Here is a 23,312-nt window from a genome sequence, read left to right on the forward strand (position 1 = left end):
ATGGCGACCCCCCCTGCAGCAGCAGCAGCAGCAGACGTCCCGAGCCCTGCGACGCGGGACGAGCCGGAGGAGCCGAACCTTCCCGAACCGGAGCCGAACCTTCCCGAACCGGAGCCGAACATCCCCGAGCCGGAGCCGGCGTGTCTGGAGGCGCAGAAGTGGATCGAGGTGAGTGAAGTTAGCGAGGCCTGGTCCGGCAGCACAGCGGGGGGCAGGAGCGGGTCACACCGCCACACACTCCCACCAGGCCGGGGTATAAATACACCTCACACCCCCCGGTGCAGCTTCACCTGTTCAGGGGAAAGTTTCCACTCTTAAACCCTCACTAACCCTGAAAGGGACTTTTAACACTAACGCAACCAAAGTCTTCGTTTATTTTCGGGTTGTTTCGTATCCACGCAGGGAACGCCCCCTTCGTGTTCGGGATTCCCGGTTGCCATGGTTATGAAACAGGGGTTAGGATGTTGTAGGTTACTGTAGCAACAGTGGATGGGATGGAATTACGGTGGTCCTCTGCCATCGGGCCCCTCCACCATCATGGGGCTGAGGACGCTTCTGTGTTTAAGCCTGAGTGGTGAATCACGATTTGCCCGTGGAGCTGCGTTAGCGTGACCTAGTTTCTCCATCATCATGGCCCAGTTTGCCTCAACTACCTGCCAACTACGATATCACACTGGGGAAGTAAAGGTTGCGGAAGTACATGGCAGGGAGTTTAGATGCCTGTATACAAGCTTTGGTTCTAACCAGTTTATCACTGGCTTTACATAAGAGGATAGATATTGATTTATTTGACAAATAACCACAACAGATGCATGTATCAAGCCGCTTGGACCGTCCACTGTGGTTGGACCTTCAATCTGAGCAGAAACAAAGCTGGGTTGTGTATTTGGGGGCGGTTGTGGCTCAGGAGGTAGAGCGTGTCGTCCACTAGAGGTTTGGCTGTTCGATCCCTGTCTTCCCTTTAGCGCATGTGTCCTTAAGCAAGATACTGAACCCCTCATTGCCCCTGACGGCTGTACTGACAGCGTATAGTGATGTATGATAGAGAAAGTGCTCTGGGACCACTAGTGCTGTTGACTAACTCTAACATCAAGTGTAAGGAAAAGTAAATCCACCATTATCCCTCCAAGCTACATGAAGCAGAAGACAAGTCAATAGAGGACAAACCTCTGCCAAGTCCTGACAGTCCTCCTGAAATTGTTGCATAACGCCCCATCTGGCAATGTTAAAGTAAGTGGGGAAAAAAAATTGGATCTGCAACATGACGGTATAGTGGAAATAAAAAAATAACTTAGTATTACAAAACGATTTAGTGAAATTAAAGTGGAAAACACTGACAAGCTCTAAAAGTTATGTAACTTCACTAAACTGTAGCAGTGAGTCTCTCTGAAGTTTGCAGGCAGCAGGGATCGAGAGTCAAATTCGTTTTTGTTTTTATCGTTCAGCGTTTGTCACACATTGTATGTCACATATTTAATTATCCAAACCGATAACCGACAACTTGACTAATCAATTTATTGTAGTTGTTGAAGCCGTAATATCTTATTAATGAACAAATAGGCGGACTCTAAATGTTTTGAAGGTAACTTACAATAGTCTAACAAAGTATCACAGTTGACCTCAACAGATCAGAACAGAACAGAATAGAATAGAATAGAATAGAAAGCCTATCCAGTCATTGTACAAGAGAAAGCAGTACAACAAAATAAGGGGAACAGTGCAAATTTATAAAAGAAATCTGAAAAAAGACACAACCAATAAATATGAGACTAATAACTACTTAGAAGGAAGATTGGTGATCTGTTTTTTATTGTGTACAATGGATATTGCATGTAAAAATTATGTGAATATATTACAGTGTACCATATTTATGAATTGGTAGAGTTTCGAGTCAACATATCTTTGTTTGCATGAAGAAATACTGTATTTTCAGGAAAACTTAATATTTTTTATGCGATGGAGGCATTTTGGGAAGCTCTTAAAAAGCACCAGTGTTGCATCAGTAGAGAGCACACACACAGAGGAGCAGGTTAATGCCGTCCTCTAAGTCTTAATCTGCTCTGTGTTCCTCGTGCTTTGTCGTCTTCCTTCCTAATGCTCTGGGTATTTTCAGTAATGGTCAGGCTGCCTCTATTTCTAGTGGTGTATTTATACGTGCTCACAGGTGGGCATGACTCAGGGTTAACCGTGCCACCCCATGCTCCATGCAACATTTGCAGTGTGTGTGTGTAAGGCTATGCAAAGCGTACACACACACACACACACACACACACTCGTGGCGATCAGCTATGCATTCTACTCCTCGGACACACCCCAGTTGGGTGACATCGGTCACCATGGGAACATAACATTGGCAGGCTCTCGGGTGTCACTGTCGCTAAGGGGGGGGGGGGGGGGGGGCAGTAGAGAAGTAGGCTATATTTCATCACCACATGACCCGGGGAGGAAATGAGGCTGGCACAGATGAGAGCTTTCTGTCTGTATATAGATGACACTGGATTAGAGCGTCTCAGTCCGAGCTGATGAACTCTGTCCCAGGTGCTTTCAACCTGTTGGATGTGACACTGAGTCGGTTAAAGTTGTCGGAGACAGAAGACAAACACAGTGAACTCGAGTGGCAGTTAACTCCTGCTGTCACCGAGGGCCGGACACACAGGGAATAAATAACCTGTGCGACTGAGCTTAAGTGTGTGTGTGTGTGTTTGTGTGCGTGTTAGCCAGATGTCCCAGCTGTCCTGGGCAGATTAACTCCAGTGGTCTCAGACGGCCAGCTGGGTCTGCACGTGAGAGAAAGTGTGTGAGAGCTCGGATTCACGGATCATCTAAAGCTTCATGAGAGAATGTGAAATAATGTTGACACAGACTCGCTGTTCCCCAACATGTCTTTCAAGCCTCAGTGACATCTGAAGTTTTTGTAAAGTCAGAAGAGTCCCAGTTAGAATTAGCTTCAGGATGTAGCCCACCTCTGGCTCTATGTTCAGCTGGGACCGGCTTCGGCCCTCCCCCACGACCCACAAAGGATAAGTGGAATAGATAATGGATGGATGAACAGATTTGATCTACTTCATAGTTTGAATCCTAGTTAAGAATACTGCTTACTTAAAGTCCCTAAGATTAAGAAAAAAAGTACTGTGACTACATTTGTATATGTAGTGTTTGTGTAAATGTAGGAAAATAACATTCTATCGTAAGTATTTAACTGAAAATAACTGAAATATCATGACGTGATTTTGCAGAGAACAAAATCAACTACCAGGGTCTGGTTCTGGCTGATGTCGATTTACTCTGGTTAATTACTCTGAACCAGATTAAACTCATCCTCAAATCTACAATGCATCTGGATTATGACCTCATCCCTCTGCCTTTCTCTCTCACTTGTTCTGCTTTCTTTCTCTTTGTTGTCTTTTCCTCCTCGTAGAGCTCCACGTGGTGTTAGTGTGGAAAACGCCTACTGCACATTATAACTTTAAAACCAGGGTTAATGCATCTGGCAACCCCACAACTTAAAAACAGCAAACTCTGTCAGTGGCATCGAAGTCAGTCTCAAAGTGCTCTTCTCCTCATCTCCATCTCCTACTGCAGGGTAATGCATTTCAATTCAGGACCGGCATTACTGGAAGGATGGTCCCAGCAGGGTTCAAGCTCTGGCCTCAGTTTGAGTCCTTTCATCAATTCATCTTTTTGAGTTAAATCGATAAAATGTGCAAAAAAATCTATTTCACATTTCTTCAAAATGGTTCCCTGGGTTTTTCTAACTTTTGCGAAACAGATGCTTTGCTCTGTGAAAAGGATTGGAAATACATGAGGAGCACAAAGTGTAGCTGACTCTCCCATACTGAGGATAAACAACAATTTCAGTAATTTGCAGTACGATGCACCAAAACAAACTCCTCATCACTTTGGTCTGAGATTGCAAAATCTTGGCTTTTGTCCTTCCAGTGCAGTATGTGCTTAGTACCAGAAATAACACCAGTGTTACCAATTGACTCCATCAGTGTCTTTTCCTCTGCACTTTCCAAGCCTCTCATTCTTTCCATCTTTTTGCAGTTGTTAAAAATAAGAGCAAAGGGCACTTTGGCCTACTTCTGCTCCCCCCCCCCACCCACACGTGCTCCCTCCTCAGGGTTTAAATTGTAGCTGCTGCTGCTGCCATTCATCCACACTAAGCAGAGCCGTGCTCCACCAGGGAGTGAGAGAGGGTCGAATTACCATCGCGGGTGCTGAAATGCCCCCCGGGGTCTTGGCTGGACTCTCTGCGGCAGACGTGAATGCTCATTTTACAGACATGCACACACTCGGTCCCTCTTTTATTTTTTAATGCACACTCATGGCTCGACAGTCCCTGCTCCTCGGTTTATTGCAGGTTTATACTCACACCGGTCACTGTCTTAATTGCTGCATTTCAGTTGCAGCATTTAACACAAAACACAGTGGTCAGCCACCTCCACCCACTGATTGTCCGGCCTCCTCCATGGACGCTACTTACACAAAACAAAAACAAAGTAGTCCTGCTCCTCCTCAGTACAGTACAGTACATGCTCTCCTTGCTGAGTAAATAATGCATGACCATGGTGTAAATGTTTCAGAAGCCTGGAGTCGAACCTTAGTAAACACTACCAGTGCCAGTGTGTGTGTGTGTGTGTGTGTTTGTGTGTGTGTGTGTGTGTGTGTGTGTGTGTGTGTGTGTGTGTGTGTGTGTGTGTGTGTGTGTGTGTGTGTGTGTGTTAGATAGTAGACTGATGAAAGACAAGAAGAAGAAGGGGATGCCAATGTGAAACATCTGGTCATCATTTATATAACGAAAAACAATAGACTATTTTCATAGCTGCAAATGCACTGTGTGTGTGTGTAAGTGTGTGTATGTGTGTGTGTGTGTATTTTCCTCTAACACATATGGTACAAAGTTAAGATATAAATCCTGAATAATTTACAGCGAACAGAAAGGACGAAGAATATTTTTCAAGGTTAAATGATTTAGATGTATTTTAACCTTCAGATTATTAAGTGTATGTGATCCTTGGCTCACCGGCTGAGGCTGGAGTGTGTGTGTTTGTAGAAGCGTGTAAACGAGGGAGCAGCAGAGATGGAGACAGACTGTGCGCCTGCAGTTAACAGTTTCGGCGCTAACCGTAATCTGTGCTAATCTGGATTAGATGTCAGTCAGCATCAGTCAAACCTCTCTTCTTCCCCGTTCATCTTCGGCTGCTGGTTGCACAACAGTTTCAGAAAGCAGTGAGTGTGAGTGTTGTGGTACTACAGTGTGTCAGTGTTAGCTTCCTGACGCTCCTGTCTCCTGCACAGGACAGGCGAACAAACCAGAGTCCAAGTTCGAGGATTGAGGTTAACACTGCAGCTTTTTCAGGCTGTGACTGGAGGCTTCTAAATCAGGGACCTGCATGTGGGCGCGTTCAGGGAAAATGGAACGAGGACACGGAGCTGTGTCAGTGGCCTGGCATCACACTGATTTGGTTTCTACTGAAGCTCAATGTTGGGGGATGGGTGAACCGTGAAGCAGCAGGTTCCTCTGTCAGGAACACAGTGAGACCATGTGACACCATTCACTCTGCTTAATGAAATGTGAAAAAACAAAAGCTGGTCACCCATATTCAATCAATATTCTAAATAACTGTTGGCTGCAGCCCAGGATCCAATCCACCTCTTTAACACCTGTCTCTTCCTGTCCCTCTTCCACAGGCTGTCACAGGGAAGAGCTTCGGAGACAAGGTCTTCCGCAGCGCGCTGGAGAACGGCATCCTGTTATGCGAGTAAGCCTGTGACATCACTCCATTTTCCCTTTTTGATGTCTGAAGTAGCAACAACACACGTAAACTCCCCCCGGGGCTCAGTAAATCTCTGCCTCTCCTCCCCTCCTCCACCCACACAGGCTGCTGAGTGCAATCAGACCAGGACTGGTCAAGAAGATCAACAGACTGCCCACCCCCATCGCCGGCCTGGTAAGAGGACACCCGGCCCAGTGTCACATTCAGTCGAGTAAAGCTCAGTGTTCGTCACCGTGATAAACTCTGACTCCGTCTGTCGTCCCCTGTGGTTTCCTCTAGGACAACCTGTCAGTCTTCCTGCGGGGCTGTGAGGAGCTGGGCCTGAGGGGCTCCCAGCTGTTTGACCCCGGCGACTTGCAGGACACGTCCATGCGGGCGAACCTCAAGTAAATAGTGGAGTGTTTTTGTGGGTTCTGTTGCTGTACATGTCTGTTTTAATGTAGTATCACACAGCAGTAACACACTCTTCTCTCACCAGGGACTCTGACTGCAATCGTAAACTAAAAAATGTGAGTTCTTGCTCTTTTTTTTCTTTTTTTTGTTACCTTCAATTCTCGTTTGTGTAGCATTTATATAATGCACCAACTCTACATCTCTGTCCTGCAGGTGCTGAACACAGTGTTCTGGCTGGGGAAGGCTGCCAGCGGCTGTGCCTCCTACAGTGGGCCTACTCTCAACCTCAAGGAGTTTGAAGGGCTTCTTTCCCAAATGAAGATGGTGAGTGAAGGGAGGAGGGAGGAGGAGGTAGGAGGCAGACAGAATGACTGATAAGAGCATGGAGGAGGTGCGGGGGAGGATTTGTACATTTCCTGTCTTTGTCTGGATGCAGGAGAGAGGAGAAAACACATTTTTGTTTTTACACCACAGCTACTCCTGGTTCAGGCAGGGACATTATAATGTGACCATCTAAAGCTTATTAAACACGTAGAACTTAGAAGCTCAGAAAGTAGACTGGGTCGCCCACTAGCTAGGTCAGTGGTTCGATCCCCAGCTCCTCCAGTTGGCATTTTGGGCAAAGCTGAACCAATCAATAAGTCAATAAGACTGGAAAAGTGCTATATATTCATTTATAAGTCAAGAACAATATACAGCAGACAGCACATCACAGTAACTCTATACAAGAGACATGTGCTGCATGCGTTAACTCTCAGGCAATGTGTGAACAGTAAAAACATGTGAATGACAAGAGCTTCATTGGGAGAGAAGCAAACAGATAAAGGTTAAACCAAATGACGCAAATACGACACAATGACATGTCATCAATGTGATAATTGGCGTAGTATGGTTCTCAACTACATCCTCAATTTCACACATAGACCACACGTTCCAGTCATATACTAAAAAACAGTATGGGTTCTATGGTGGTTGAAAATGGCGGAACAACGTAAAGCGAGCCGGGGGCCTCTTGTTGTGTCTGTGTTCGTAGGAGACTGAGGAAGGAGGCGAAGGTCCACAGAGGCGCAGTGTTAGAGACAGCGGCTACGACTGCTGGGACTCCGAGAGGAGCGAGTCTCTCTCTCCACCACGACACACCCGCGACAACTCCCTCGACAGGTGAGAGACATCTGTCGACACACACACACACACACACACACATGTCACACACACACGCATCACACACACTTCTTGTTTTTAAGATTCGCCATGAGCAGTTCAATGAAAATGTCGCATGTGTCGATACAGTAGCTACTGTGTGAAGCTGTGATATGTGTTCTGATCTGTTCTCTCTTGTGTTTGGACAGTCTGGACTCCTTTGGCTCGCGCTCACAGCACAGTCCTTCCCCTGATGTGGTGAACCGAGGCAACACTGATGGTTGGTTCTGATAAACGTCTCTAAAATAGGAAAAAATTAATGTTTTTGGCCTTTGGAGAACACCAGGCAAACCTTTCCCTCCTGCATTCTAAGCCAAACTCAGCAACTCCGTCCCACACAAGCATGAGAGTGGTTTCGATCTCCTTATATAACTCCCACACAGGCTGCAAAGACGTGTAATGTTTCCCAAAAGCAGAAATACAAAGCCACTCATCCATAAATAGTCTGACTACTGTTCTCTAACATGTTGAAATTTAACCTTGGTGTGGTATGGGGAGTCAGGCTGGCTATGGACAACAGCTGAACGTGTGTGTGTGTGTGTGTATGTGTGGTGTGTGTGTGTATGTGTGTGTGCGAGTATGTGTGTAAGTGTGTGTGTGTGTGTGCCCCAGATGTAGCAGCTGTTGGTCTAAGTAGCAATCACCACAGATTTGGACCTGGGAAACGCAGACTGAGGTCAACATCCTGCCTGTCATATGTCAGTCTGTGTGTGTGTGTGTGTGTCAGTGAGTGTGTTTGAAGGGGATAACACATGCATCCTGTTTGTGTCGTTTTTGTTGACAGTATAATGTGTGTGTGCAGCAGAGTGACAAGAAAAACACTCTTATAGGCCCGGGAATGGACTAATTCCCCTCATGTCCTTGAGTTCACAAAGACAGTGTCAGTTTATTTATTAACCAATAAGAAAGATGGACAGGGGGGTTATACTCCAAATTGTAGTATATTTTGAAGAATGCTTTGATTAAGTGGAAAAGATAAGAAAGTTCTCTGTATTTCTGACCGTTTGCATAATGGTGCTTTCGATTTTTGCAGTTTTTGTTTCATCCGTTGTGTTGACGTTTTACTCACCAAAGAAAATGCAGAATTTCGAGAACAATTCCAATTTGGGAAAGAGGTGAAACTGTTTTAGATGAAAAAGATATAGAACCACATATAACTGTTTAGTGTTTACAAAGGTTATTATGCAATAACCAGTTAAACAAAGTCCTGACATATGTTCTAACTGCACTCGCTCTTTATAACTTTACGCTTCATCTCTCATTGTTGCCCAGGGCGAGGCAGCGACTCAGAGGCCGACGGCAGGAGGCCAGATGTGAGGAAGGACGACATGTTGGCCAGGCGGACTGCCAGCGGGGAGTCAAGGAGCTCCATCGCTTTCAACCAGTTTCTTCCCAACCGAACCAACGCCAGCTCCTACATCCCGGCTCCGCGGCGAAAACCCCACACAGAGGAGGGAGAGCAGCGGAGGTAAACAACGGACACAGTAATAGAATCGATAAATCTAAGTCAAAGAAAAGGTAGATATGTAAAACTGAGCCGAAAACACAGACCACACACACACCTCCATTATCTTTCCCTTCACCTAATCTTTTCCTGCCGTCACACACTGTTCTCCAGTCACTTGCAAGCCACTCCGGAGCAGTCCAGCAAAAGAACTGGACTGCACCTCAAAACTGCCAAGACCGTCACTTGGGCCGTCGAGAACAATGGGGAGAAACTAAAACAGGAAGAGGAGAAGGTGGCGCAGGAGGTGCTGGAGCCGAGGAGGCTGCAGAAGTTGGAGAAGATGGGGATTAAAGTTCTGCCGGCTGCTGTTCGCTACAGCAGGTCAGAGAGCACGGACACCAGATCTGCTGCTGTCGCTGTGGCTCAACTGATGTCACTCGTGTTCACTAACAAGAAGTTGTGAAGGCGAATGTGTCTGTGGTTTGATCCCACACTGCTGCTGTGTCTGGTTTCCGGAACCTGGTTTCCTCATGAGTTCTGTTTGATAGCGTACTGATTTGTGGAGCGACTGGAAACTAACCGCTTGCTCATTATTGGTGTCATGAGAGATAAGAGGCCCGTGGGGGGGGTGGATTTGAGGTTTCAGTGGACGGGAGCTGCTCCCTGATTGAGCGAGTGCTGTGGTGTTGGTGTGTCAATGCACATATTACCGCTAACTAATCATCATTTTGTGTGGGCACGCGCTGAGTCTGAGTTTTTGCACGTCACTACCTTTGCTCGCCGTGTGGAAGGCTGGATTTTGAAATCATCTCTGAAATGACCATGCTACGTCATCCCATCCCCAACTCCAGCACGGTGGAGGAGGAGGAAGTGAGGCCACCGTCCCCGAGCATCATCCTTCGCCGGGATAACGACTTTTTGACCTCTCAGAAATCTGCCTGGGATTCCTCCTCGGATGCGGAGGAGGAGGCAGAGGCGCAGAAAGTTCCAGATGTTCGGAAAGATGACCTGGCGTCTAGGCGAGCTCGTGGCAGCGCCGTTGCTCCCAAGGTGCAACAGTTTGTCCCGCCTATATGTAGCAAGAAAGACCAGGAGCGCTGGGAGGGGATTCGCCGGGCCTCCCAGCAAACACTGCAGGAGAGAGAGACCAGGTTGGCTGTGTGCCTTTGTTTGAATTTGCCTTTTTTCTTCCATTTCCACTCACTCACTTCTAAATATTCTTTTCCATTTCCTGTTCTTTTCTTTCCTCTGGGTGTTGTGGCCACTTGTGGTTTGATGTGTGTGCTCCACTTTGACGTGTAACTCGTGATGTGTGATGCCACTGCACTGGCTTCGTGTGATTGGACAGTGAGAAGGAAGCGCTTCCTGACATCATTACACGCAAAGACAACCCCTTCCTAAACTCTGCCCCTTGCCCTGAGGAAGAGGAGGATGAGGAGGAGGAGGGGAGGGTTAAAACAATGCCTAACAAGCAGAAGGACGACCTGGCTCGAAGGCGGGGTCAGAGTCGGCCCCTCCCTCAGAGGGAGGGACCAATGAGCTTCGTTTCTGCCTCTATGAGCCAGGCAGACATGAAGAAGTGGGAGAAACTCAAGATGACTGAACCCAGGTGCCCAACACACACTCAGCACACACTCAGTACAAAGCACTGACATACTGCTGTATGTCAAGTGTTGTGTGTATGTGTGCGTGTGTGTGTGTGTCTGTGTGTGTGTCTGTTAGAGCCTGACCGATATCTACTTTCTCTGCCTGTAGTTCACAAGATTACGGGGCGTTTCAAGGGTTACTCTCTATGGTGCCACTTTAATTATCTCCATTTATGTTGAGTGTAAGTTGGACTCTGATATTCCTTTATATCTGTCGCAGTTTACATTGATTTGCATTTATTATGGTCTTAAAAAAGTCTTAAAGTTTCAATCTAACTTCTTGAAACCTGCAGAAACAATTTGAACCGTGGCAGGGGAAGGTGTCAAGGTCGCAGAGGCTCACGAGGAGCCTTCAGCATAAATATAGTTTACCTGAGCCAGATTTAAGGACCTGTCTCTTTATAGTTCCCTCCTCTTACAGTCTCTTATTGTTAGAAACAAAATCAGAAACTGTTTTTTCCCTTTCATCTCTCTTCATTCTGAAATCTCTTGTAACCTGTTGTGTTTTTCATGTGCCCAGACTGAGTCTCCCTGTTCTCCTCGTCTCCCCATGTCCTCGTCTGCTTGTTTATTCTCCTCATTATTTTGGACGTCAGGCCTCTTCAGTCTTCTTTGACGGCCATTGAAACAGAGAAGGAATTGGCTTGTGTGTATGGTATGAGACTGTGTGTGTGTGTGTGTGTGTGTGTGTGTGTGTGTGTGTGTGTGTGTGTGTGTGTGTGCCTGAGAAAGAAAAGAGGCGACTGTTGGCTGTGGGCACTGCTACGTCTTTGTATTTCTCTCCGTGCTGATGTCATCAGACAGGATAAAGAGTTGTTTGTGTTCCCAAAGGAGCAGCAGCAGTTAACGGGAAAATGTGGCCACCTAGAGTAGATAGTACACGTGAACGTGCACGTTAGTGAGGTGATTTAAGTTCACATCTCCATGTTATTCCCCTTTTCTGTCCATCCACACTTCCTGCCTGATTCATCATTTCCACCTCATCCTTCCTTTGTCTTCACAGTCTCATCCTTTGTCTCCTATTGCTCATGATTTCTTTTCCCCCTGCTTTTTTTTTCTGGCTGTTGTTGTGTCTGTGTGTGTGTGTGTGTGTTTTTGTGCGTACTTGTGTGTGTCTTCATCTGTGAGGTTGTTACATCTACAGTGAGGCTAGCGCGGCACCTGTGTGTCAGGCTTGTCTGGAGAAAAGTAATGGGACTCCTCTCAGCGGATCAGCAAAGGCTGGACGAGGTCACAGCAAAGTTGTGACCTTTGGGGGCGTGACTGAGATCAAGCAGCCAATAGACACAGACACATCAAATGAAGGGGAGGAGACGGGGTTGCTAAGACGACTCCTTTCCAAGGCAACTGTAGCCATGCCTACCATTGGCCTGGGCTCCCAGCTTTCAGAGCGGGAACGCAGGTACGGACAAGGCCAAGTACGAGTCAACTTAGGTTCTAGAGGCTTGAATCCCTGCTTACGTGCACTTTCATGGACTGCATTGAGGAAAGAAAGACGTTGTTTTCTGCTGCATTGCTTTTTAATCGGTTTAATTGAAATGCTTAACAACGGCATTTTGAGAAATGTCATAGAAAACAAGCATATTTGAATGAGTAAATTAGGTAGTTTGGATGAACCTCTGCGCGCTCAACTGATTTGCTTGTAGTTTTAATAAGAAACAAAGATACACACACACACGCACATACACAAACACACACGCATGTGTACCTTGCTGTTGTAAACTGTACATCTGGACCAACTAAGGAATTTTAAGAAACTAGCTAAATAAATAAAAAAGTACGAATTCAAAAATAGAGAGGCATTAAACAGCACTAAAATAAAGTGACAAATCCTGGAATAAAGGGACAGTATTGAGAAGTTCTGTAATTTTTATATTTAAAGGTTCCTAAAATATCTTTGTTTATTAGATCTGCTTTTGTGCACAAACTTTACTTTAAAATGTGACATATGATCATTTTTCATGCTTTTATCTTGTATCCAGTTTTTTCTAATCTTGTTTGACTTCACACTAGTTTCAGGAGCATGCCGCGTTGCCTTCCACCGCACACGTTGCTTGTGTATGTGAGAAACAAAACAGTGAATCTTTGAACCCGTCTATCGGGTTTTGGGGTATTGATTCAATGGTGAGAAATCACAGCACTTTGTGGATGGAGGTTGTCACAAGACTCTGATGGTCAAAGTGTCTGATGTGGCTCAACATCTCATCACAGACTGTTGTTGCGGGACATTTGCATTGTTTTTGCATGTTTTATGATTTGTTTTTTCCTTTACTGGAAGTTATTTAAGGTTTTCACATCTCATTGAAAGTTCAGTATTTGTTCTGAACACGATTTTGCCTTTCTGCATGAGCGTGCTTTGACTTGAAGGCTGTGATTGCAGGTGTGATCTTAGATTATCCATCTCTCTTGCTGCATTAGAAGTTTATGTGATGCTCTCACAGCCAGGTTGATGGAGCCGACCTCAGTCAAACCACACCTCCTTCTGCTGGTCTCCCACCCTGGACCCCTGAGTTTGCCGCGACTCCTGCTGAGCTGGACGCTCGTCTGGCTCAGTACGAAAGGAGAGCACAGGAGGAGGAGGAGGAGGAGGAAGAGGAGGAGCAGGAGAGGATCCCAGATCTTCAGAAAGACGACATGATGGCAAGGAGGGCCGGAGTTTTCCATAAACAAAGCACAGCCACAGCGACTTACAACCGCTTCCTGCCTCTGCCCAGCTCCAAGCGCTGCACACCGGGGGAGGACACTCCCGATGCTGCTCCTCGTAACAAGAAGGAGGTGCAGATGGAGAGAAACAAGAAACTGGGCGTCAGGTGGGCTGAGATTTGTGTGGGACTGTGTCTAACAGTGTGCAGAGGGAACTAACAAGCTCGGTGTGGTTTGCATCCTCAAAGAGATTCTCCAACTTGATGTTCAGTTATTTCAATCATAAGAGAGTTTCTCTCACAGAGTGGAGCAACAACAACAACAACAACAACAGCCAAGATTTCACATGGAAACACCTCAACCACAGCCTGACGTTATGATGGTGAGAAGGACGCCTCACAACGAACAGGAATATGATGAAGATGAGGATGAGTACGATGAAAACGAGCCCTTGCCCGACCTGGAGAAGGACGACATGATGGCACGGAGGACGGGATCTTACCAAAAACCAGCTGCACCCAGGACTAATCAGTTCAGGAACCAGTTCCTGCCCGTACCTGGATCAGTCAAATACAAGGTCAGCCCTGTGTCGGCAATGAAGCCGCTACACAGCAGACCCAAGCACGCTGAGAGGATGTCTAGTGAAAGGTATTTACTGCGTCTGAGTGATGAAGAGGTTGGGGCGTTAGTTAACTGCAGAAACTAACAAAACCCTATTTCCCTGGGAGATATAAAGGTTTAACCATGTTTGTGGGATTTCTGGTTTGTGTTACTGACATTAACACGTCCCTGTGGAGGATTTGGTTGATTCTGACCTGATGGTGTAGTTGTTCTGGTTCCAGCATGTGTGAGCGCCTACAGCTGCATGTGTGTGATGTGGTTGGATTTGTATTATCTGTGAATCACAGGACTGATGGATTTGATTTATCGTCACGGTCACAGCTCTGCTTCTCACGTGGCTCGGCTCAGCTTGTGCTCGGTTTGGACTTGTACTTGAGTTTGGAGCCATCGACTGTTGTTTGTGTTTTATGTGTAAATCATTGCTGAATCACAGAGGAAAGAAAACTGCACTTCTCTCCACAAATTACATTAACCAGTTCTGTAATGACATAATAATGACCTGATAAGTTTATTTGAAATAATGATGACTTATTATTTACCTATTACTGAAGTCTCTACCCTCAACAAATTCAAAGTTGTCCGAAGAACATATATAATCACATTTTTAATGTTCAGTTGAGCTGCTATGTACATATACAATTACAGGGGAACAATTAAATACCATATTTTTCTAAAACCAGTACCAACTAATATCAGAACGCTATTTACAGGAAACTCACGAGGAAATTGTTGAGCTGTAAAATAAACTTTTAGTAAATTAATTGATTCATTAATTAATAACTTCTTAACTTTGATTTGAATAAATGTAATTAATTGGTTTTTGTTTTTTAAAATTGGCTCAACAATTTTCTATTTTCAGTAACTAGCAATAATAATCAAGTTTATCGATTTACCAAACAGTCTACACTGGGGTCTGATCATTATCTATTTGTCATAAAACATAGTTGAAGAAAGCGCCACTCTTCTTTCATCTGTGATTCCATCTTGATTTACCCTTCAAGCCGTGTCTCTTCGTAATCTTGGCCTTGTTACTGGATTTTAGCAGCAGCGTTATCGTAGCAGCAGAGCGTCAGGCACCACCCCCTGCCCCCCCAACCGGCCCCAAGTGTACAACGCTGATGGAGCGGCGGGAGAAGGAGGAGGCTGGAAAGCGAGAGGGAGACCTGAGAGTCGCAGGTTTGACTGAGTCCCTCTCTTCTCCTTCACTCACCCCTCCACCCAGTCCTGCTGCTGCCGCTGCTGCACTGATCTGTAAAGTGGAGGCCGTGTTGGAAAAGCAGAGTGTGGAGACAAAAACTGAGAGAAGGGTGGAGGAGAGAAAAAGGGATGTGAATGAGCCACCACGAAAGAAACCGCTCTGGCTGGAGGACGATGATCTGCCTCCCATCATGTGAGATCCCTGTCTGAGCTTTGTGCTCATGTCATCACTTCCATGTCCAGATTTGATCACAAAGTTGATATTCACAAGTGTTTTGGCTGTAATGATAAAGTGTTCTTCCTTTGAGATGTGACTGTAGCACTTGGACATAACACCCCCCCACTCTCTCCTCTCATTCTTTGATTCTGTTATTGTTGTAGGATGAGCCGGCGAGTTGCTTTTATGTCTGAGGACACAAAGTAAGTCTCTCGGCTCAAACCTGGACGAGCCTCTGCATGACGACAACACACTCATGCTGTGCACGCTCGGTTTTCAAAGAGTGCACTCGAAAAATATAATTAATATAAAACACAATAACTCAGCGGTTATTACTTACATCAGGGTTTAAACTATTTATACTAATATATTTTGCTTTTCAGTTGATTTTGAATGTAATTCTCTCAGTGGTGGAAGACGTACTCAGATGCTTTGTGAAAGTATTAATAAAACAAATGTATACAAACATTATACTCGTATACTCATGAAATCGTCCAAATGGGCTGTTTGTCAGATATATCCTGTACATATACAGTAAATGTACTCGGTTTCTTTCCACCACTGAATTGTGTTATGACTTTATTTTGCTTGTTTATTTAAAATATGATTTAAAACTACATTTAAACTACAATTATGTTAGATTGATCAGTCATGGTTTATTCATTTGCTTTGTTGCTTGTTTAACTGCTTTGTGATGAGTTTATGGATCACTGACATATTTCCGTTAATCTGTGCAGATGTGGGGGCAACGTACACAACTAATATCAGTCCAGCTCTTACAGAACAGAACATAAAGAACAATACAGTTGTGTTTATGTTCGCTGGACTGGTATCAGTCGTGTTCATAAAGGTTTTAATTACCACCTGACCACATCTGATTCTGTGTCCATGTTAGACTTTCTCTGCTGTTTTCTTTTTTAATCATTGAATGGGTTTTATTTATATGGATTGGATTATGATCATGTGAATTTTCATCATGTTGGGTCATGTGCTGCATTGATTCACATGAGTTTACCGTGTCTGCTTCTTTCCCGTGTAGGAGTGTGAGTTTGGGTGACATGCTGAACGAGGAGGAGGTGGGAGATTTACCACCGCTGAGCCAGTCCCGACACGAGCGCATGCAGGAACAGCTCAACAGCTTTCAGGAGGAGGAGGACCACTGGCATAATGTAAGAAAGTTATGACACTATAAAAGAATAAAGATAGCTGCATCCGTTCAAATAGTAGAGGGGAATATATCTTGTGCAGAGTCTTATATCCTGTATTTGTTTGTTGCGCTGAACCAGGACCTGGCTCGCTGGAAAACTCGGCGTCGCAGCACATCACAGGAACTGATCAAGAAGGAGGAAGAGAGGAAGAGGATGGAGAAGAGCATGAAGGAGCAGGGAGGTGACGGCCACAAGAGGAAAAGCATAAAGACGTACAAAGAGATCGTGGAGGACAAGTAAGATGATGATTCTTTTTCAATCTATATCCTAAAATGCTTGACACACAACAGAAGGAAAAGTTCTTAAATGTGTCTGTGCCTTCTCCTCCTCTCCAGGGAGCGCAGAGAGCTGGAGTTGTGCGAGGCCTACAGGAACGCAGCCACTCCAGAGGAGGCAGCCGTGGTTTTACAGCGCTACGCCCTCCGCTTCACCATCAGCGATGCAACACTGGACAGCCTGAAACTGCCCAGATCCACCTCGAAACCCCCATCAGACGCCGGTCAGGTGGAGGAAGAGCACAAAACCTCCTCAGCTGTTAAAGACTCTGAAACGTCAGAACCACGGCGCAAACCAGAACCTGCTGTTATAACAGAACCAAGGGAAATGAAACCTGAAGACATAGAGAAAGATACATCTGCTCAACAAGAGACGTCAGTGTCTGTCCCCACCAGCTCCCTGACACCCACCACCACTGTCACAAATGCAGAAAATAAACCACCGCAGTTGTTAGAACTGAACAAACCTGAGTTCAAACCAACAGAGTCTCCCACCGCACATCACACGCAGCAGATTACAGGAGATGCGAAGCCTCAGACCAAGCACACGCCGCCTCAGATCACTCAAGTGAAGCCTCACACCAAACAACTCCCCTCCCCGCCATCTGTTCCCTCCAGGCCGCTGCCCCTGCTGGTAGCCAAGCCCTACTGCCAGCCCAGGAGCACGCCGTCTGGACACAAACCGGTCAAGGTGAGGACGCCATGTCAGCCATTACCATCATCCATTAGCATCATCTGATACTTCATCATTTCTTCTCTTCCCCACGACCTTGTTCCCTGTGACATAGAGCCCATTTTTATTTCTCTGGTTGGAAGGTGTGTTGAATAATGTGTCTGTACAGCTCATAACTATGTTGACTTATATATTTGCACATGAGTTCCCAGATCTTTGTCTCCCGATTGCTCCTCTTGCCTCAGACCATGCTGACTTTTTTACAGCTTTATTTAATTAGATTTATTCTACTGCAGTGTCCAATAATCCCTTCTGTTCGTTTGGCCTGTGGTGATGCTGGTTGCAGTTTTCTCTCTGAAGCTAGTTAATAGTAACTTGCACTAACTGAGCCGGAGCAAATAAAGACCGGCTGCTTGACTCGGGACACAGATCCGAGCTTGAGCTGTTGTTGTCATTGTTGTGAGCGCCAACGTCATTTATGTTATCTCTCTTTGTAAGAAAAGTGGATCAGTGAAGTGTCCATGATCAAACTGTCCTTGCAATCCTGACCTTTGTGTCTTTGTCCCAATCAGATGGATGTGTCGGTGCGTTTGAATGGAGAGGCCACAGAGGATTTACCCACTCCTGCCACGCCCGCCCCCCCTCAGCACTCGCCACGGGAGATTGAAGAGGTCAGCTCCAAACAGACAGAGAAAGATTTCCCCGCTGAGGAGACGCTAGTGAAAAACCAGGAGACAACAGAACAGCCAACACCTCCGCCTCCTCCACCTCCGCAGACAGAGAAGTCCACCACTTCTTCAGGCTCGGCCATCAGCTCCCTGATTGGAGGCCGAAACTGCATCATCACAACAACGATTGTCACCGAGCTGACGCAGACGCTGGTGGAGCCGCTCGACCCCGAGCAAAGTAATGGACAGGAAATAAAACAGGTAACATCTTGTGTTTTAACCCACAAACTGCAGATGGTTCAGTCTAGTTTAAGAAAGATGATCCATCACAGTGTGTTAACTGTCTGTATGGAAAATACACATGGGAGTGGGAATTGTTTTCATGAAAATTCCATCGTGGAGCACTCAAGTGTTTCCTGAAACCTCTGACACCTGAGAGCTGTCAATTCTTTCTCTTCATGCTGCGCTGGAAGAAATTTTAACCCTGCTGGAAAAACGTGCACGAACATGGACATTGTCAAAGGGATATTGTGAATTTAGTTGCACAAGATCACGATCCATGAATTGTTGTCAGGGAAATCTGAAAAACAAAACTACCAAAAAATCTTTCTCACAACGGAATTCTTTCTTTCTTTCTTCAATTTTGCTCAGTAGTGTTTGTGTAACACAAAAACAAGCAGACCATGGACAGGGGTCCAAACACAAGCTCCTTGGCAAAAGTATTAAATACAAACAAGGCCTAAGTGCATCTGGTAACTTCCAAATAACTTAAATTGTACTAGAAATTACGACACACCGTGGATTAGACATGAGCCTGAACCCAAACATTTCAGTCGTTCACTGTGATGGATGTTCTATGTAAAGCAAGTCTCCTCAGGCTGATTTTAATAATGCATTTACATGAACTGCCTGGAGGGTGAAGAAGAAAAACACAGGACAGAATGAAAATGCTCGGTTTTTGAAAGTGTTTTGTGAATTGGCTGCAACGTCCAAAAGCAGGATAATGGTACATTTGGTATTTTAGAAAATACACAAATTCAAACAAGGGGATAATGTAGTTATCAGGCATTCATTTGGTTTAATGTTTCACTTTCAGGTCAATGGGACGACTGGTTTGTTTGCATCACCGGCGAAGGAAAAAAAGGAACCACCAGCTTCATCAGTCAGCAGCATGCAAGAATATTCTCCCACCGTCACAGGTAAAACTGCTTCAACCAGATAACCTCTCCTGTTTCAACTATAACTTATACTTTCAAATCTCAGAGAAGTATTGTTTACAGCAGAACTTTCCCCTGCACATGTCTGCACCGTTTCCTGTATTTCAGTCGTTCATGTTTTACTTTGTGTGTCTGTCCACAGAGGGACCGGAGGAGAGCAGTGTCACTGTGAGTATCTCTGGCTTGTTCCAGCTTGTTTGTTGTTCTGTTTCTCCCTCATTCTTAAATTTGACCCTGTCCTGACCCTTTGTCTCCTGTAGTCACTGTAGTCAGACTTGTCCTCTTACCTTTCCTCTCTTTCTTTTCCTTTCGGTCTGTACACATTTCCTGTACGTGTGTGTGTGTGCGTATGTGTGTGTCTGTGTGTATGTGTGTGTATTTCCTTGTGTGTCGGGTCTGGGTAGATTGAGACCCCCATGTTGAACTTGGCTAAACGTGTTAATCACTGGGTCTGGGACCCCAATGAGGAGCGTAACCGCCTGGAAATGTGGCAACAGGAGCAGGAGCGCCTCCTACAGGTACACTGGTGGAATTGTGTGGAGATGCATGGCTCCGTGAATGTTTACAAAACAGAGGACACGGCCTCTTCTGAACGTTAGTGTATACACTGTATATCTACATGAGTTAGTTGTGTGTGTGTTTTTGTGCATATACTTAACATGTACATCGTGTCTGTGCAGGAGCAATACCACAGAGAACAGGAGAAGCTGAAGAAGGAGTGGGAAAAAGCCCAGATAGAGGTGGAGGAGGAGGAACGAAAACACAATGAGGAGGTGCAAAGACACAGACTGACTGACACTTAAAAGGAAAGCACAATACTTCATGGCTTTGTGTGTCTTATATCTTCCTCTTTGTGCGTTTACCTTCCCTGCAGGAGAGACGGATTCTGGAGGAGACTGTAGCGCCCCTCACTCCCAGCGGCTCGTTGAACCAGCAGCTCGTCAAGACAGAGACGACTCCGTCAGCGCCGCAAAACAACAGGACGGAGAACGGCCATGCTCCCCCGCTGCAGAACGGCCAAAGAGTCTCCACGGGGACCGAGGATCAGCACGCGTCAAAGCTGCATTTTTTCCAGGGTGAGATTCACACAGGAACTGTTGGTGCACAGCCCTGTATTCCTCCGAGTTTCAGTGAAGGAGTTTTAATTTTTGATGCATTTCTGTAGATCCTGTGTGTGATGGTGAACCCTCAAAGAAACAGGAGCTGTGGAAGACCACCTCCTTAGACCGCAACCTCCAGCTAAACCAGGCACATGCTGTTAAAAGGTACGACGAGATGCCTTCTGTGTATTTATACGTGTGAGAAGTTGGTCTTTATGTTTTTGGCTTCCTGGTATTTTTCTTATCCGTCTTACAGTTGTTGTGAATATGTGAGCAGTGTCTCCATCATGGTTCTTGTTGTTTGAACATAGGTCTGGATCACATGATGTTGTAACAGGCAAACAGCAGCAGTCTTCCTCCTCTTTATCATCATCATCACCACCCAAGCCACCTTCCCCCAGCAGGTAATAACACATGAACACATATGGAATCGCAAATAAAAGTTTGGCCGACTGACTTTGAGGCTTAAATGATGTGAATATGAACTCTGTGTGTGTGTAGGTGTGTTAGTGGGAAGAGGCTTTGCGGTGGTTGTTCTCAGCCTCTGGGAAAAGGAGCGGCCATGATCATCGATACACTGGGACTGTTTTTCCACATCCAGTGTTTTAAGGTATGGTGTTAATCTCATACACACATTCACACTGATAAGGAAACTTCATACTTTATTCTATTTCAAATTGGAGCACCATTTCTCCCTTCTGTGTAAATGATTTGTAAGTTTTCGTTTACAAGATTCATATAACTTTCAATAAAAATCCTCATCTTCTGTGCTTATTATATGACCATATTTATCCATATGAAGGTTGGTTTAAGACAATTCTTTGAAACGATGCCATGTGTTTCTCCTCAGTGTGGAGTGTGTGATGGGCAGCTGGGCGACGCCTCTGCAGGGACTGACGTGAGGATTCGAAACGGCCAGCTGAGCTGCTACGAGTGCTACATGGCAACTCGGGGTGAGAAAACATGACACACGGGGGAAAGCACTTTTTGTTTTATTTTGATTCTCTCTTATATTGGATTTTATTTTCATAGAAATTGCACTTGATCTATACATTCATTTTAATAATGTGTTTACAGGAAGACATGCGTAACTTTGTGGTGTGTTTTTAAACTTTCAAATTAAAATGACTGAGGAATGCTGTTCGAGGGGATATAAATGAAAATGTTGGTAAATTCGTCATAAAGTTTGATATGCACTTGAAACTTCAATAAAAAATATTGATAAAAAAAAAAAAAAAAATGACTGAGGAATGGTAATGAGCTTTCTTTCTATGTACTCTTTCAAATAGCTTAAAAAAAAACATTACTTGAAATCCTTATTTGTAGAAATTTTCAGCCCTGAATATTTTCGAATAGAGTTCAGAAGAATGCAAAACCTTTTTGACACTCTCTGATTACCGAGAGGACATTTTGAGTTTGGGTCAAATCGATATCTCAAAAAAAGATTTATTACAAATGTGTGTTTGTGGTGTGTGTGTGTGTGCAGGCAGAGGACAGCCCACTACACTATGATGAGCTGCAGTGAAACTGGAACTCCACCGTCTCCTTCACAGTCTGTGATTGGATCAAGCTTGGAATCTCTTTGGAACTTTGGAATCGTCCCTTTTTATGCACAAACAGCTTAATGGATGTTTTTCTGAGAGCAGAACTGACACGTGGACTAAATGAAAGAACATCTCACGCACATACAGAGCCGTCTGTGCTTCTCACTGTTCACATGTATACAACTTCTTGTTATTCAGTGTAGCATGGACATAATAAATCTGAATCCAGTGTGTTTAGGCCTTTGCACAGTCAATACACTCAAATAAGAATCTGTTTCGTCGTAAGCTGAACATGTGTCGCTACAAACTAAACGCTACTGTCTCTTAACACAGTTTCCTGAGCTACTGTCTACTGCTTCCGCTCCGATCATGTGACTCGTGGGTTCGGGTTGGATCACCTGAAGTAGCTTGACCATTTTAATGCCTTACTCATCACACACCCATCTTTGCTTTTGTGTTTATGTTTTTTTGCATGAAAGAAGAACATATATAAGTTATTGTGAGTATTGCTCCGAAGTGTGAGTTTGACGTAGGTTGTTGTCGTCTCAACAGTTGAACTTTGACTCTCCTCTTGTATGTTGTACATCATAATATTTTCTAAGTTTTTGCGACTCTGGCTGACTTACACAGGGTTGTTTTTTTTGTTCTTTACGATTAATGTTACAGGAATGACAATGCATCATTTACAGTAATAATAATTCTTGTTCTTTGAATTTTAAGTATTTTCCCTTTAAGATGTTTTAGCCGTTGTTTATTCTCATAGACTGACTGCGTCCTGAATCAGTGCCTTATGTGATGAATGCGAGGGCCAGTGTACTTTGTGTTTAGGGGGATTTCACACTCACGCCGACCTCTGGGTCTTGGCATTACGTGTGTGTGTGTTATCAGTGTGTGCATGTATATGTATGCAATATGTGATTTGACTTAAAGCACAGTTCCATACCAGCAAAAAAAAATGGATCAGCCACTCCGAATCACCTCCTGTTCTCTCCCTCTCTCTTCCCCATGAGCTAAACCAATGACATAGTTATTTGCTGCTTTCCAGATATTATATCAGTTAACCGGGTCCTGAAGTTCTCTCCTCGTTTGCCTCGTTCACAAGTGTTGTCGCCCCCAGAGTCTCCGCTCTGTGTTGTTGCCTCTGTACTGGACACATGACACGTGTCGTCATCTCTCAGAGGGATAGAGTTCATCGTCTTTTATAGCAAGTGTATGTTTATCAATAAAATATTTTAAATGGGAATCCTGTTTCGTTTTTTGGTTTTTCTTTTAGATTTCGTTGATAAATATAAACGCAAAATAAAAGGAGTGAACACGTGAAAACTGCTCTAACAAAGATCAGATTGTGAACAGTGAAATTATCCATAGACTTAATTTTATAAAGAGTATTGAATTTAAGTCCTGCATTTAAAACGCTTTGTGGTTTTTAAATGCAGAATTTTTCTCATCGAGTTTTCTTCTTCTTCTTCTTCTTCTTCTTCTT

General features: G+C 44.8%; 1 protein-coding gene across 1 annotated transcript; it reads left to right on the forward strand.

Annotated features, from left to right (window-relative positions):
• Positions 1 to 23,059, forward strand: limch1a (LIM and calponin homology domains 1a). Its single transcript, XM_061083473.1, has 22 exons — positions 1 to 168; positions 5,695 to 5,765; positions 5,885 to 5,954; positions 6,060 to 6,166; positions 6,259 to 6,289; positions 6,387 to 6,497; positions 7,207 to 7,334; positions 7,523 to 7,593; positions 8,646 to 8,841; positions 16,184 to 16,313; positions 16,431 to 16,588; positions 16,688 to 17,318; positions 17,873 to 18,229; positions 19,065 to 19,167; positions 19,328 to 19,353; positions 19,866 to 19,958; positions 20,060 to 20,261; positions 20,351 to 20,450; positions 20,597 to 20,689; positions 20,787 to 20,895; positions 21,136 to 21,238; positions 21,772 to 23,059. Exons 1-22 carry the CDS (start codon positions 1 to 3, stop codon positions 21,795 to 21,797), a joined length of 3,084 nt encoding a protein of 1,027 aa, XP_060939456.1. The 3' UTR covers positions 21,798 to 23,059.
• The last annotated feature ends 253 nt before the right edge of the window (positions 23,060 to 23,312 follow it).

This window comes from Limanda limanda, chromosome 2 (assembly GCF_963576545.1).
Source record: "Limanda limanda chromosome 2, fLimLim1.1, whole genome shotgun sequence".
In the NCBI taxonomy this organism is placed as follows: Eukaryota; Metazoa; Chordata; class Actinopteri; order Pleuronectiformes; family Pleuronectidae; genus Limanda; species Limanda limanda.